The following is a 16,684-nucleotide window of genomic DNA, read 5'->3' on the forward strand; positions in this document are numbered from 1 at the left end:
ACCTCGATAATATCATCACCACAGGCCGAAATGACAGTGAACACTTACAAAACCTTGAAAAGGATTTAACCAGACTACAATTACGAAAGTACAAATGTGTCTTGGTGGATCCCTCATGCACAATTGACAATGAGGGGGTGCAAATTAATCCAGAAGGATGAGTGAAGTGCCAGTTGATGAAGTAGACAAAGACGATGTGGTCAAACAATAATCATGGCTTTTATTAGCAGAAACTCATGGTACAATAATGAAAGACAATAGGTGCATATACAGTTATATCCAAGGGGAGTTTCCTTAACAGTAGAGATAATGCACAGCCAATGTTAGTACAGCAAGGCTCGCCAGAGGGGAGATAGGCAGCTTGGCAGACATTCATCACGGTCTCCCCCTGGCAGAAGAAGGGTTAAAATCAGAAGGACAGCTGCTAGGAAAGACTGAAGCAAGTGAAACATGGATACCATGTTTGGCATTGAGAACACTCTAATAGCCAAAATACGTCAGTATCTAGCAAGCAATCAAAATATAATGAGATGTTTTATGACTATGCCAGCCTATCAGGTTGTTTACGAATTCTGGTACTTCATCTCAAAACAGGTACAGTTCCTGGGTCTGTAGTGTGGGAAGGACTGACTTCTGGACCCGCTCCAGAATTGCCAGCGTGACGCAGTGGAGCCTCAGCATAGCCATCTGAAAGCTTACTAGGGGTCACAGGCTGGGGTGGGGGGGGGGGGGGGGGTGAGCCCAATCTCTCAGGCTCATTCTGAGTAGGGGTGTGAGGAAGGTGCGAACCAGGTGAGGCCAGATCTCTTAGGGGTACAGTGTCAGTAATCCCATCTGGGAATTTAACATGAGCGTAGTTGGGGTTGGTATGCAGTAGCTGAACTGGTTGGACTAGTGGGTCTGTTTTACATGCCCGAGCGTGGCTCTTCAGCAGCACGGTTCCAGGCTCAGATAAACAGGCTGGCCAGTCCATCACAGTTCCTGATTTCCTAGGAAAGGCAAACATACGTTCATGAGGAATTTGATTTGTTGCAGTACACAATAATGACCAAATAAGATGTAGTACCTCCTGCCACCGGGTAACATGTGTTTTTAAAGCAAGATTTACAGTCTTCCAGACTGTCGCATTAGCCCTTTCGACCTGCCCATTGCCCTGCAGGTTATAGCTCGTGGTACGGCTGGTGGCAATCCCCTTCCATAGCAGGGCTCGCCGCAGTTCAATGCTCATGAATGCTGAGCCCCTATCGATATGAATGTAATTGGGAAAACCAAAAATGCTGAAAATTCTGTCAAGTGACTTACTGACAGATACTGATGAGACATCAGGGCAGGGTATCGCAAAGGGAAACCTGGAATATTCATCAATTACAGTAAGGAAATATACATTTTTGTTGTTGGAAGGTAACGGTCCTTTAAAATCTAAGCTAATCCTCTCAAAAGGTCAGGTTGCCTTGATGAGAGTGGCTTCCGGAGTATTGCAGTTTGCATTCTGCACAAACGGGACAGCTTTTAGTCAGTTTCCTGACTTCTTCCAGAGAGTAAGGAAGGTTGTTAGCCCTCATGTAGTGGAAGAACCTCGTAACTGCTGGGTGGCACAGACTGCTATGGATCTCTGTTAGCCCCTCCAGCTGAGCACCAGCAGCAGATTGTGACAATACTGGATCTCATATTTATAAGTTGAAAGTTCTATTAGCCAGCATGCCATCTTATCACTCTTGAATTTACTTTTGTATTTAGTACTGAACAGTAGGCTACAGATTTCTGATCAGTAACACGAGTAAATTTTCTGCCAGTTAGAAAGAGTCTTCAGTAGTGAACAGCTTCAGTAATAGCCTGGGCTTCTTTTTCAATGGCAGGATGTTTAAGTTCAGGTCCGCGTAACGTGCGTGAGAAAAATGCCACAGGTCTGCCCTTTTGATTAAGGGTTCCTGCCAAGGCACAATTTTGGAACAGGACATCCTCGTCAATGGACGAGAGTGCAGCTTTAGCAATATCAGCTTTAATTCCCTCGAAAGCCTTCAAAGCCATTGGAGAGAGAGGAAAAGATTTAGTGTCAAACAGAGGGTGTGCCTTCGTGGCGTAGTCCCGAACCAATCTGCAGTAGTAGGAAAAGAATCTCATAAGGTCTTTTGCTGATTCTGGGGGCTGGTAACTTCTTAAGGGGGGTCATTATTTCCGGGTTGGGGTGGATTTTGCCTTTGCGGACAATGTAGCCCAGAATGGGTACCTCTGTCACGTTGAACACACATTTGCCCTCGTTAAATATAAGGTTGAGTTCTTTAGCTGTTGCTAAAAATTTCTTTAAGTTGTTGTCATGCTCAGCCGGTGTTTTCCCACAGATAGTGACATTATCCAGATAGTGAAACGTACCCTGTAACTCATACGTCCTAACAATCTTATCCATTTCCCTCTGAAACACGGACACACCATTAGTGACCCCAAAAGGTAACCTTTTAAACTGGTATAACCCCCCATCAGCCTCAAAAGCCGTATAGGGCCGTTCCCTTTTCGCTTTACACATTTTAGCGGTAGCCAAGTTTCCCACAATAACTGCAGATAGGAAATCGAACCGGGCACTTATGTCTGGGGTACCAGCTTTTATCACAGAAGTAGCATTTTTCAGGAGTTTGCCCTTTTCTTTCCTTCGGGGTTCCAGCACTCCTGGATGTTTCCTTTTTGGTTTCTTGCATTTCACTGGACCGCATGGCACTTCTCAGTGTTTTGGCTAGAATGACTGCCTGGTCGTAGGTTAAGGGCTCCGTCTCCAGCAGCCTCTGTCGGATGTAACTGGAGTCAATCCCATTGACAAAAGCATCCAGCTTCAAGGCATTGCGGTGTTGTTGCACATTGACTGCCCTGACATCACATTCGTTTGCCAGCGAGTCGAGGGTCAGTGCACAGGCAGCATCACTTTCCCCGGGTTTCTGGAGTCAAGTCTGCAACTGTTGTCAAACAAGCACCACATTCCGTGGCGCTGCATAGTAAGTAAGCAGTCAGACGTTCCCCGGCTATAGCCAGAGTGGTAGCTCCTTGCGTTACGGCGAAAGGGACCTCACCCAGCAGAGAGTTCAGGTGGCCCCACTGTATTGCCTCATCAACCAAGTTGTTTCAAGACATGTAGTAATCGAAACAAGCAATCCAGTGGTTGAAAATTTCTCTGGCCCTCGGGGCAGACTGGTTGATTATCATCCGCTCCGGCTTGAGTGCTGCATCCATTTCTGCTAATAAAATTGAAGTGCCAGTTGATGAAGTAGACAAAGACGATGTGGTCAAACAATAATCATGGCTTTTATTAGCAGAAACTCATGGTACAATAATGAAAGACAATAGGTGCATATACAGTTATACCCAAGGGGAGTGTCCTTAACAGCAGAGATAATGCACAGCCAATGTTAGTACAGCAAGGCTCGCCAGAGGGGAGACAGGCAGCTTGGCAGACATTCATCCCAATGAGAAGGCCCCATACCCAACCAACAAATCCTTCTTATGACTTGTTAACGTATCCCTAATAGGTCTACACTATGCAGTCGACTGAACCAATTTCTCAAAAAAGATCAAACATGGTTTTGGAACACAGAAACTAAAAACACAGTCAATCAACTAAAGGAAATACTAACGTCAACAAATAAGGAGCTGATCTACTACACCCTAGTAAAAAAGTTACACTAGTCGTGGATGCATCACCAGTGGGACTAGGAGTGGTACTATCCCAAGTCACAGAAAAAGGTGAGCAATCAATAGTGTATGGTTCACGAACACTAACCACAAGCAAATACAATTACACCAGACTAGAAAAAGGATTGGCAATAGTTTTTGGTGTAAAAATAAATCCACCAGTACCTTTATGGAAGAAAATTCACCCTGATCACAGACAACAAGCATTTTAGTTTAATCCTGCAGCCACACAAAGGTTTTAGGTGTATTAGCTGTGGCCAGAATTCAAAGATGGGCCATGCTACTCGTGGCCTATAACTATGATATAAAACATAAACCAGGAACACTCTACAGCCATGCAAATGCATTATCACACATGCTGCTACCCGAGACAGATCAACGAGAAGAAATTATTAAATGGACAGCGGAGGCTGCACCCATCAACCAAGAACAACTTCAACAACTGGCCATTACAGCCCAGATGATCACAAAGGAAACCCGAAAAGAGGAAACATTAAGCAAGATCCAATACTTCACCTTTAATGGGTGGCCCGAATCTGAAGTCATTCCAGAAGATCTAAAACCTTACCACACACGCCGCCATGAACTATCAGTCGAAGAAAGATGTTTACTATGGGGTACCTGTACAATTAGGCCAGCCAAATGGCAAACTACCATGTTATCAGAACTGCACCACAACCATCCAGGAGTGGTATGAATGAAGGCACTGGCCTGGATTCATGCCTGGTGGCCCTCCATAGACAGAGACATTGAAACAACAGTAAGAGAATGCAAAGTATGTCAGTCGATGCAGCCAAAAAAAGCCGTAAACCGAAGCTAACCCAAGGAAATGGCTATCCAAACCCTGACATGGGATTCATGTAGACTTCACTGGACCATTCATGGGTGAGACTTTCCTAATAGCACAGTCCAAATGGCCAGTAGCTTCACAGATGAAAAACACCAAAGCAGATCCCATGATTGACTGTCTACGAGCTATCTTTGCCGCTTATGGATTGCCTCATGCATTAGTTATGGACAATAGGCCTCAATTTACATCAGAACATTTTAATAAAATGTATGTGTGACAACAATATCAGACATTTTTTGACCACACCCTATCACCCAAGTACTAATGGGGAGGCAAAAGATTTTGTACAAATATTCAAGAAATCAATGAAAAACATGAAACTTCTAAATGCCTCGACATACAAAATCGTAGATTTCCTATTGAGGTACAGAAACACGCCACATTCTATCACAAAATGCACCTCAGCAGAACTAATGTTTGGCCATAACATGTGGACCAGGCTGTCCACAGTTCATCCAGATCTTGGTCTCCAATTGCAAAAAACAGCATTGCAACAAACCTCACATAGAACATTGGAAGTGGGTGAGAGAGTTCTGGTACAAGATTATTAACAATATAAAGATCCATGGGTGGTAGGAGTAATATTACACAAATTGAGCCCATGCTCATATTCTGTTCTAGTGGGGGACAGATTGTGGAAGCGACACATTGACCAATTACGAGCATTGACTGACACTAAGGTCCATGAATTGCCTCATGAACTGGAGGAGATGGAATCAGACCTGCCATGGCCTGCCCTGACTACCCCACCCCTCAGATCGAATGGGTGGGGAGCAGAGACGATGAGTCCAGTGAGGAGTCTAGTAACTGAGACATGGAGTCAATGAGGGCAGTGAAGATGGAAGTCGCTGCCAAAGATCAGTGAAGGCGGGCAGACACCGCCAACCCGAATATTTACAGGTCCCGAGCAAAGACCAGCAAAGCAAACCATGCTGAGGCAGTCCAAAAGAGAAAGAATCCTACCTGAACACTTTAAGGATTATGTTCCCTGTTTATTATTAAATACTTGCCCTTTTATAATTATAATTTCTCATGAGATGTATTCTAATTTTCACGAGGTCCTGGGCCCGATGTAATCTTATTAGTTCGAAGGGGCCCAGTCAGCATTTACTGCTTGCGGGGGGTTGGGGGGAGGAGTGTTGGGTATAAGCCCGCCCTCTGCTGGACATCATGATGCCCACGTTATGATGTCACCCTTCCATATATATATAAATATAAAACCCTGTGTGACAGTAGCCATGTAAGTCTAATAGAAGTAAAGGATGAGAAAGCATCATGTCTCCAAGTATCAATTGTACGAGTTCATACACAACACAAGCCATCCAGCTTGGTTTACAGTATGGGAGTCCCAGTCAATCTGAGGAAAGTTCAAATTTCCTACTATCACATTCTTATGTCTCCTACAGCTGTCTGCTATCTCTACAGATTTGCTCCTCCAAATGTCGTTGATTATTAGCCGGTCTATAATACAACCCCATGAGAGTGGTCATACCTTTCTTGTTCCTCAGTTCCACCCATATAGCCTCAGTAGACGAGCCCTCTGGTCTATTCTGCTTGAGCAGAGCTGTGATATTTTCCCTGATGAGCAATGGCGCTCCTCCCCCTTTCATCCTTCCCATTCTTTTAGGTCTAAAGCAATGGAAAACCATTGCTCGTCCTGCCTCTCCTGCAACTAAGTTTCACTAATGGCCACATCATCATTAATCCACATGTCAATCAATGCTCTAGGCTCATCTTCCTCTCCTACAATACTCCTTGCATCCAAATAGATGCATCTGAGAACATTTCCACCCATTAATTTCTAATGGCACATGGAATTTTCACCTCATCTTTTCTCTCCTCTATCTAATCCAGCACTGTGGTTCCCATCTCCCTGCAAATCTAGTTTAAACCAACCAGAGCAGCACTAGCAAACTTTCCCACAAGGACCTTAGTCCTCTTCCAGTTCAGATGCAAACAGCCCCATTGGAGCAGGTCCCACCTTCCCTGGAAGAGAGCCCAAAGATCCAGAAACCTGAACCCTCAACACCCCACACCATGACTTTAGCCATGTGTTAAGCTGCATTCCCCTATTTCTAACCTCACTAGCACATGTCACAGGTAGCAATCCTGAGATCATAACCCTTCAACCTCCCTGAACCCGCCTTGCAGAACCTCCTCATCTTTCCTACCCATGACATTGGTCCCTACATGGACCACAACATCTGGATGCTCACCCTCTCTCCTGTGAATGCCTAGAACTTGATCTGAGATATCTCAGACTCTGACAGCAGGGAGGCTGCATACCATCCAGGATACCCAATCTCTTCCACAGAACCTCTTATCTGGCCTCTTAACTATGGAATCCTCTATCACTACAGTTCGCCTCTTCTCCTCCCTTCCCCTCAGCCACAGGATCAGACTCCATGGCAGAAACCTGATCATCATGGCTTGTGTCTGGTAGGTCATGCCCCCCCCCCCAACAGTATCCGAAATGGTATAAGTTATTGAAGGGAATGGTCACAGCAGTGCCTGATCCCTTTCCCTCTCCTGACTTTCACCCATCTACCCTCCTCCTGCCACCTAGGTGTTAATGTGTCCCTGTGACTCCAGTTGATTACCCCCCCTCTTCCTCCCAAATGATCCGGAGTTCATCCAACTCCAGCTCCAGTTCCTTAACTCAGCTTGTCAGGAGCTGCAGCTGGATGAACTTCTTGCAGATGAAGCTGTCATGGATACTGGTGGCTTCCCTGACAACCCACATTCTGCAAGAGTTTCATTTCCCTGCGTTGGCTACCACTTCCACTGTTTATGACTAGAGGAAAAAAAAATATCTAAAACCTGCCCTTTCTTACTTCAAATCCTACTTTTTATTGCCTCTTACTTGTTCTCGGCAAAGCCTTACTAGGCTTACCACTGTGACACAGCGTGCTCAGTCAATGACCGCTCCCATTCACTTACGTCAACTCTGTAGCTTTTAACTGATAAATCTCTGCCTATTTTAAGATTCATTCTTCACCCTTTGTCCTTGCTCTCACGCCCTTTGTTCTTTATTTTCCTGCATGTTCCATTTTCACCTTGGGAAACTCTGCTAATTCTAATTTGTTTCTAATTCTGCACAATAGAATTGTTCTTTTGAGATTTGACTGTAACATAATACTTAAACAGAATAAGAAAAGGAATACAAAATGGATATCTTTGTGTCTTTTTGCAAGTCTAAACAATGTCCAATTTCAGAGGTAAATAATAATGTTCCACGCTCAACTTAATCCGATTATTTCAGTCTCTTTTGCAACTGTCAAAAATAGCATCCAGTGTCCTGCATGGGCATGTGAGTGGGTGGGAAGGAGGGAGGGAGGGAAGGAATGACTGTTCAGATCACCACAGAGAAACTTGGCAATGGTGTGTATGTTAATTGTAGTTTTGTTCCATGTCTGTCCTACTCAAGTCCATCAATGAACCTTCTGAAAGATATCCCTGTGGAGCTTGAAGAAGCAGTAATCTTCACATGAATGTCCTCATGGTTGTTTTCACTCACCTCAAACCCTTGCCTCAATGTCACCCAACATGACAGGCAGAATTCATTCACCTACATCTGCCTTCCTGGAGTCAATCATTTCGACTCCCTCAACCTACACAGAGTCCTCAGTCTCATTTCTTGTCAAGGTCAAGCCAAATGTGAACTTCAGGAACAATACATCATATTCCTTCTGGACAGCCTTAAATCTGATGATATGAACATAAATATTCCAAATTTTACTTCACTTCATCCTTCATCTGGTTCTCCTGTTTCCATCTCTTCTTTACCTATTTGCTTTTCTCTTCATTCTCCACCCTTCCCAATTGTCTCTCCCACTATCTCTTTATCCACTTCACACCTTCAATTCAAAACCTCATCACCTCTTGGCTAGTCATCCAGAGTTTTTTCCCATTAGATAATCAATATCACCATCCTTTTCTTTAATCTTGACAAAATGTCCCAAACCAAAAGTTTAACTGGCTATTTCTACCCTTTGGATGCTGCCTGACCCATTGAGTTCCCCCAGCAGCTCATTAATTGCCCAAGACTCCACTGTCTGGAGTCTTTGTGTTCCTTTCTGTGATTTCCTATTAGGCACCAATAGTTCATGCAATAATGTCAGTGAAAAGCAAAGTCCACCAGGTTACTCTGACTCTCCAGCTAGACTGGAAATACATCAATAAACATCACCTATTTATCTTCCTCATTTCTCTGCATATTCCTTATGGCCAAGAAAATATCCATGAGTTTGAATGTGAAAACTTAATTTTGCTTAAAAGCCAAAAAGATTTGGATGAACTAGAATGAATTCAAAATGGACCATGGAAATGTACCTGGTGGAGACATAATATTATCAATATTTAAGGGCAGCGAGTGAACAAGGATTGTTTTATGTAAATAATAAGCTGGAGGAACTCAGCAGTTCAGGCAGCATCCATGGAAATGGACAGCCATAGTTTGGTGTCAGGACCCTTTTTCAAGATGGATATGGGGTAAATCAGGAATAGGTTTCCTTAATTATTTATCATTTACTGTCACATCCAAGTGATATTTAACAGAAAGACTTTCCTGAAGCCGTCTCCATTTCCTCATCATGGCCATCTAGACTGACCCTCCACTGCAGTCAGGAAGCGATGGTATAGAACAAGGTGAAGATCATGCAAAGGAGAGGTATTACAGTGGTGGGGAAGATGAAAAACAGAGTGTAACAGCAGAGACAACATAGTGGTGGGGAGGATGGGAGAGGGTTTGGAAGGTGGAGGAATGAGGAAGGTGAGAACGTCAAATTGGAAAGGTCAAGAGGACAGATTGGTGGAGTCAGAGTGAGATTGGAAAGAAAAGGCAAAAATAAATTGGAAAGGCACAAGAGGCAGGGGAATTAGAAGGGTCAGATGAAGTTCAGGGAGGTGTTGGGAGATCATACAATTCAGTGAACATTTAGGAGTAAAATCCCCATTATCCAGCACCTGCGGTGATCACGGATGCAGGAAATGCAAATTTTACGGTCGGCTGAGAGTCACTCTTCCAATGCCTAACTGATTCACCTGCATTAAGAATACATCATTTAAAAGACAAAGATAGTGCAAAAAAGTAATTTGTAAAAAAAAATCAGTATTGTAGGTTTTAATTATGTAAAGTTCACTTAAACAATTAATTCCCGTAACTTACAAAATTCATATTTAAATTCGAATCCCTGGACATTGGCACTGTAACATTGTTACACTAACTGTGCCACCATCATAATTAACCCCCTCCCCAAAGTTTACAGATAAAGTCTTCCTAATATACCTAACACTAATATAGATAAAGACTCCTACTAGGTAGAGATAGGGAGACATGTTGGGAGAGTTACCCCATTGGTGAGCAGGGCTTCATCCAGGTGTCCCAGTCAGGCCCTTGGCACACCTTCCTCACGCTGACAACCTGACTCACCTCCACGCAAATGGCGACAGCGAAAAAATGTGTGTACATTGAGGGGCATTGCTAGTTCAAGGGGCTATGGTAAGGGTTGTACACAGAGGTTCAAGAGCCTGATAGCTGTTTGGAAAAAAAAACTTCTCAAACCCAAGAGGTGCTGGACTTCACACTTTTCCACCTTCTATCTGAAGGTAGCAGTGAGCAGAGAGCATGACCAAGATGGTGGGGGTCTTTTAATACATTGGCAGCTTTTTTGAACACAGCTTCATGTAGCTTCAATCATGAGGTGGACAGTGCCCATGATGGTTTTGGCTATGTCTGTTTTTTTCTGCAGCCTATTACAGTCCTGGCATTCAAGTTTCCAAACCAGCCCATTATGAATACTGTGAACAGTACTTCTGTAAACATTCAATAGGATATTCGAGGAAGCTTTGTGCACATCCACTAATTTCCTCCCAACGTTAAGTGCAGAATGGCATTTCTTCTTCTGGAGTTTAGTTTTAGGCACTGAGGCCTACCTGAGAGTAATGGGGCCTCAATTCTGGGGATGTTGGTCTTGGAGGAAACAGTGGCATTACTTTGTGTGAATTTAGAGGACTATGCACATACAGCAGTATTGGTATCTTTCCAGTATCATATACGGTCCAGCTCTCCGAAGCAGACAGCACAGAAACAGACCCTTCAGTCGTCCATGCCTATGCTGATGTTTAAGAATCTATGTATACTAATCCCATTTTTCACCTCTTAGTGCATACCCTACTATACTTGTCTAAATGCTGCTTAAATTTTGTGAAGTTGCCTCCTCGCACCACCTTCTTGGCTATCCAGGAGCATCGGAGTTACCGCTCCCAAGTAAATACTGAGTTTATGACAGGTCTGAGGTTTTAATCTTCAAAATTCCCTTTTCCTCAATGGACCAGGTACGGTGATGGTGTACTGAAGACAGTGGTGAGTGTCACCATCATCGTCTGCCTTGGCCAAAGGAGCTCTGCTCAGATACTGGAAATGTCTGCAGTCATCTTCAACGGGATCGAAATCACTATTGACCACTGGAGGTCGCCATAAACACCACTCACAACACAGTCAGTCGCCAGAAGGAATCAAGTGTCTGCCAATCCTGAGACCAGGCTGAGAATAGTTTCAACCCAATAGTTGCAGCTGATGAACACTAGCTTTTGGTTCTTATTCTAAAGAACTGGAGGTCAACCTTTGCTTCAGTGGAAATAACAATTACTTCTCTACAAAAAGTCTGCACAGACACTTCTGGTCCATGAGCCATTCCTTTCAGTGATAATCCTCAATGAGATTAGATTGAGTCTGGAGATCAGAAAATTATCCTGAAGAATGCACGTGCTGGCATGCAATGTTAAAATTAATCTGGGGTCTTTTTTTTTAAAGTTAGCAGCTTTCAAAATGTTTGAGCAGGAGAAACTCAGCGGGTTGAGCAAGATCTGTGGGAGAAAGCAAAAAGAACGTTTCGAGCAGGAACGTGGCTTTTCGAACTGGCTGATTGACTTCGCAACATTCAACGTGTCGCTGGAGAGATCGCGCGTCCTGCCCCTACTTCCATGCAAATTATAGGTACGACCTCGTTTAGGAACATTTTATTTAGCTCAATTGAAGCCGACCTAAAGATGCTCAAATTAGATCAATACTGAGAATTCGTGCCAAGTGAAGGAGTAAATGGGACCTTTTAGTTTGGGGAGTTCCAGGCGATGGTGCCCCAGCCTTGAGTTCAAGTGGAGGAGGTTGTGGCTAAAGCGTTTTAAATGGATTTTGATCATCCCTTGACTCCTCAATTCATAGTGTATCGCCATTCAAACTACTGCAGTGTTACTCTTCAATTCATTGTTTTCCTGCTCGTGAGTAAGCGATGATTTAGCCAACTCCACCTGGTTAACTTACTTGCGACCGTCGGTTCCCAGGGCGTGAAGCACAGACTCAGTCGGGAGAAGCCACAAAACGCCCAGAGGTGGGGCGGCCCGAGTGGAGCCGATCGTTTCGGGCCTGTGCACTTGACCAAGGTGGAAGAGTGGGCGCGACTCTTCTCGGCGGATTACGGTAAAGGGGTTGGCACTGCGTTTACCTGAAGGTTTGCTCCTTTTTGCTTCGGGTGGAGGGAAGGGAAGGGGGGCGCGCTCGCACGGCAAGGTCAGCCAGTCTTGTCCCGGCACCGAGCTCCCAGCGCCCAGGAGCGCCCTCGCTGACCGGGGAACGACTGGACCCAGCGCCCAGGAGCGCACTCGCTGACCGGGGAACGACTGGACCCAGCGCCCAGGAGCGCAGAACGACTGAACCCAGCGCCCAGGAGCGCCCTCGCTGACCGGGGAACGACTGGACCCAGCGCCCAGGAGTGCCCTCGCTGACCGGGGAACGACTGGACCCAGCGCCCAGGAGTGCCCTCGCTGACCGGGGAACGACTGAACCCAGCGCCCAGGAGCGCACTCGCTGACCGGGGAACGACTGGACCCAGCGCCCAGGAGCGCACTCGCTGACCGGGGAACGACTGGACCCAGCGCCCAGGAGCGCAGAACGACTGAACCCAGCGCCCAGGAGCGCCCTCGCTGACCGGGGAACGACTGGACCCAGCGCCCAGGAGCGCACTCGCTGACCGGGGAACGACTGGACCCAGCGCCCAGGAGCGCACTCGCTGACCGGGGAACGACTGGACCCAGCGCCCAGGAGCGCAGAACGACTGAACCCAGCGCCCAGGAGCGCAGAACGACTGAACCCAGCGCTTCTGGGAAGTCAACAGATGTCAGCAGTTGCGGCACTTTTCAGAGCGAAACCCTCCCCGCAGAACCTTGTCCTCGATCGAGCGTGACAGCTTGAACTTGTCCCTCTGCGGGCTCTGGAGCCCGATCCTCGCCAATAGGAAGTTGTTGCCGTCAGATGCATGTTGATGTGATCCATTCCGTCTCCAAGCCCACCATTGGATCAAAATGCTGGATGGGACGTGATGCAATCTCTAATCATCCCGATTTGAAGCCGCAATCGCTCATCTGGCGAGGATGGAGGAATGTGTCCTGCCGGAGTTGAAAGAGTTAGAGATCAAGCTGGGCCGGAAGATCCCTGAGAGCCTGCTGCGCTCACTGCGGGGAGATCGGCCAGAGCGTCACACCGATGGCAAGGGAGCTCCCTCTGGTTCGGATGCTCGGAGCAACTGCAACGCGCTGGAGAGATTGGAAACTAAAATTCGGATCTTGAAACTGGAGATGGTAAGTGAACGCGTGTGCGGTTCCTGACAGGGTACCGGCGAGCTACTGTCAGAGAGCAGCTTGCTCTGAAACACCGACTCTGCTAGCGGAGTCGTGCGGACTAAAACGGAAGCAAACTATCCAATGCATAAAGATAGAGCGCCTAAAGGCTCAGAAAGCGACCCATTGCTTGATCGTTTCAAGAGAAAACAGGAAAATGGGTTTATATTTGATTTATGTTTGGACAGTTTAAAAAAAAAGTTGGGCATCGGTGTATTGGTTATACTATTTTGCCAAATGTTTCATTTTTGGAGGTACAAAATCAAGTTTCCAAAAAGAAGCCCATTACCAGGATGCCGCCCAGATTTCAGGAACTGAGTTACAGGGAAAGGGTTAATCAGCTGAGGACTTTATTCCCTGGAATGTAGAATAATGAGGTGAGATTTGATGGGGCATTTAAAATTATGAGGGGGATAGACAGAACCAATGTGGATAGGCTTTTTGTCCCCCCGCACTGAGACACAAACCAGAGGGCATGGGTTAAGTGTGAAAGGGGAAAAGTTGAGGGGGAACATCGTTCCAGAGAAGTGGAGAATGCAGGCTCGATTTTAACATTGAAGAGGAATTTGGATAGGTACATGGGTGGGAGAGGTATGGCGGGCGATGGACTGGGTACAGGTCAGTGGAACGAGGCCAAAAAAAAAGTTTAGCACAGACTATTAAGGGCTGAAGTGCCATTTCTGTGCTATAATATTCTATGGTTCTAAATTTGCCTAAAGAAAATGTTAAATATTGTTGTTTAATTGGGCAGGAGACATTACTGGGGCAAAATTGAACACTTTTATATCTTGGGTATTCAAAATGACTTTGATCTGCAGGGTTGTATTGGATGGTCGAGCAGGCTGGAGGGATTGCTTGGTCCAACTCTTGCTTCTGTTACTGTTCTCCCTGTACTTCATGATTTGAATTTACCTTATGGCCAGTGACCACCCATTTCAATTCCCTCACCCATTCTCATGCACTGACGGACTGAGACCACTGGCAATTGGAGGAACCACACCTCACGGTCACTTCTTTCCCCACTTCTGTCCCTTCCTTCCTGGTCTCCTTTCACACAGATATGATAAATACTCACCTCTCCCCTTATCATATCCAATTAACACCTTTTGTTGGTCTGGATTTCTCTCCCAGCCAGCATGACCTGAATTCTGAGATTTCCTGAGACTTCCTGCTTTTGGCTTATTCCTTTAAGTGTTCAGGCCCGAAACATCAGCAATATATCTTTGTCTTTTATGGACACTGAGACCAACTGAGATCCTCCTGCATTTTGGTGTGTTTTTACTACAATCACAGCATCTGCAGATTTTTGTGTTTCACCTGTAGGTGTTAATGGATTGAAATTTCCAATAGGGATTTGACAAGGTGCCATGTTAGAAAATGATGCATAAATTAAAAGCCCATCAATATAGCTGGATTTTAACAGAAACCCCAAACAGGAAGGAAAATGCATACTACATTACATCACAGTGCTCTTATAGGCTTCTCTTTGGAACTTCTAAAGTCAATCAATGAATTAATGTTAAGAACAGTTGCCATACTTTTATAGTCAAGGTGCTGTGTCACGATTATATGCCAATCCATGTTGTTTTCTGTTATATATAAAGTGTGATCTGAATCAGTGCAGGACAGTTCAGCTGCGTGGTGATGGAAAATAGCATTATGGTTTGGGAGAACTCCAATGCATATACATTCACTAACGGCTTCACTAGGTGGCCTCATGTGAGAAGCTGGAGGAACTCAGCAGGTCAGGAGCATCCATGGGTAGAAGTGGCCATTCAACCTTACATACCAGACTGCTTATAGAGACTAAAGTAGGAAATTATATCAAGTATATCAAGTGGATGAAAGGAGGGTTAGGGCTTCACATTATTTGCTCAATATTTCAGCATCCACAGTTTTGGTGTTTCTCTTTTCATCATTCTCATTTGAGTTCTTATGGATGCAGTATAATCCAGATAAACTAATCTTCTTGACATCTTTCCAATGATTTACAGCAACGCTAACAAAGTAGACCTCTGGTTGGATAGGAACTTGAACCTAACAAGTTCATGGCCAATCGGAACACAGTGTGCATTTCATGCATAGAACATTTTCCAGACCCAAGCTGCCAACATTTGTTCACCTCTGGAAGTTTAACAATCTCAAATATGTTGTTCACGTATGATGATAATCAGCAAATATCATCCGGATCTGATCATTTACTGGGGCAGGCATGCACAACAAAGCTTGGCCAACTCCTCCCCAACCCAAATGTTCCAATAGAATAAATAGGTAGCCTGCCTGAACTCAACAGATATATTGGGACTCTGTTGAGCTTGAGTCAGGTTATTAGATTCTGATGTGAACTGTGTTTGTTTTGTGTGCTGTGCGTGCAAGTCACGTCACACTGAAGCAGGTAATGCAATATTAAAACAAAAGTACAGGGTGTAATGTTACAAAGTGCAGGGTATGGAGAAACGTACAGTTAAAATACTACAAAGGCATCATTTTTTCACCCATGGACTTAAACAAGAAATTCTGCAGATGCTGGGATCAAGTGCAATACACAAATGTGCAAGAGAAACTCACCAGGTCATGCCGCACCAACAGGAAATAAAGGGTAACCAACATTTCTGACCTTTTTTTTTTACCTGATGAAAGCCTTGGCTCAAAATGTTAGCTGCCCTTTATTTTCTATGGATGCTGTGTGATCTGCTGAACTTCTCCAGCACGTTCGTGCTTGGCACCTTTTACCAGTAAGAGGGCCATTTAAGAGCCTGCTAACAGTAGGAAAGAAACTCTCCTTGAATCTAGGGGTGCGTGTTTTCAAACTTGGGCATCTTCTGTCCAATGGAAGGAGGGGGCGAGAGTGTGTCCAGAATGCGACAGATCCTTCAATATGTTGGCAACTTTTACAAAACGGCAAGGCCTATAAATGGAGCTGATGGTGGCGACAGTTTGACTGATGACTGACTGAGCTGCATTCACAGCTGTCAGCAGTTTCTTGTCGTCTGAATGCAGCAGAGCCATTGGAGACAGGACAATTGCGTGTGCAACCAAACAGGGCTGGTGTTGGGATGAAAACATTTCTGCAGCGATACTGTAAAGATTGCTCTAATCGTTTTTTTAGAGTGAACCTCAGAAATAAAAGTAATATTTGAAGAATGATTGTGAATTTATATTAACATTGAGTACAGAATGGGGGACCTCCATACTGTTCATGACTGACTTCATCAGCATTTGCCAAGGAACACACTCCAAACTGGTCAAATTTGCCTATGGACCATGTGAATAAGTTGTACTAAAGGAGGCAAGTCAATATATGAATTCTGCAATGGATAAGTATGTAAGTAAACAGAAGTACAGCAGGTGGAGTTTTATGAAGACAAGCAATTCAAAATGTAGAGAAATGGGAAACCGTGTACTTGGTGCTAAAATAACTAGGAATAAAGTTGAAAAAGCCCACTTTGATATAGTACTGAAGGAGGCCATTCAGCCCTCTGAGAC

At 44.9% G+C, this 16,684-nt stretch overlaps 2 protein-coding genes across 3 annotated transcripts in view; one reads left to right on the plus strand and one right to left on the minus strand.

The window, feature by feature from the left end:
• Nucleotides 1-200: 200 nt before the first annotated feature.
• LOC138746461 (uncharacterized) lies at nucleotides 201-12,854 on the minus strand. Its single transcript, XM_069908318.1, has 3 exons — nucleotides 12,776-12,854; nucleotides 11,847-12,714; nucleotides 201-11,392 (listed from the first exon to the last, which is right to left on the minus strand). The coding sequence occupies exons 1-3, from the start codon at nucleotides 12,852-12,854 to the stop codon at nucleotides 11,374-11,376; spliced, it is 966 nt and encodes a 321-aa protein (XP_069764419.1). The 3' UTR covers nucleotides 201-11,373.
• LOC138755386 (leucine rich adaptor protein 1-like) overlaps nucleotides 12,023-16,684 on the plus strand; it is a 322,011-nt gene continuing 317,349 nt past the window's right edge. The window contains exon 1 of one of the 2 annotated variants that reach the window (XM_069921285.1): nucleotides 12,023-13,159. In XM_069921285.1, coding sequence (XP_069777386.1) covers nucleotides 12,953-13,159 — 207 coding nt within the window. In that variant the 5' untranslated portion in view covers nucleotides 12,023-12,952. The remainder of the gene's footprint in view (nucleotides 13,160-16,684) is intronic. The other variant, XM_069921276.1, reaches the window with a different exon arrangement.

The sequence above is a fragment of the Narcine bancroftii genome, chromosome 1 (genome assembly GCF_036971445.1).
Source record: "Narcine bancroftii isolate sNarBan1 chromosome 1, sNarBan1.hap1, whole genome shotgun sequence".
NCBI classification, from domain to species: Eukaryota; Metazoa; Chordata; class Chondrichthyes; order Torpediniformes; family Narcinidae; genus Narcine; species Narcine bancroftii.

Excerpts from the sequence above, each read along its gene's own strand:
- LOC138746461 (XM_069908318.1), bottom strand. The coding sequence starts at position 12,854 with ATGGATCACATCAACATGCATCTGACGGCAACAACTTCCTATTGGCGA. Across the intron at positions 12,715-12,775 it reads CAGAGCCCGCAGAGGGACAA|TGCCGCAACTGCTGACATCT; the intron begins GTTCAAGCTGTC and ends CGCTCTGAAAAG.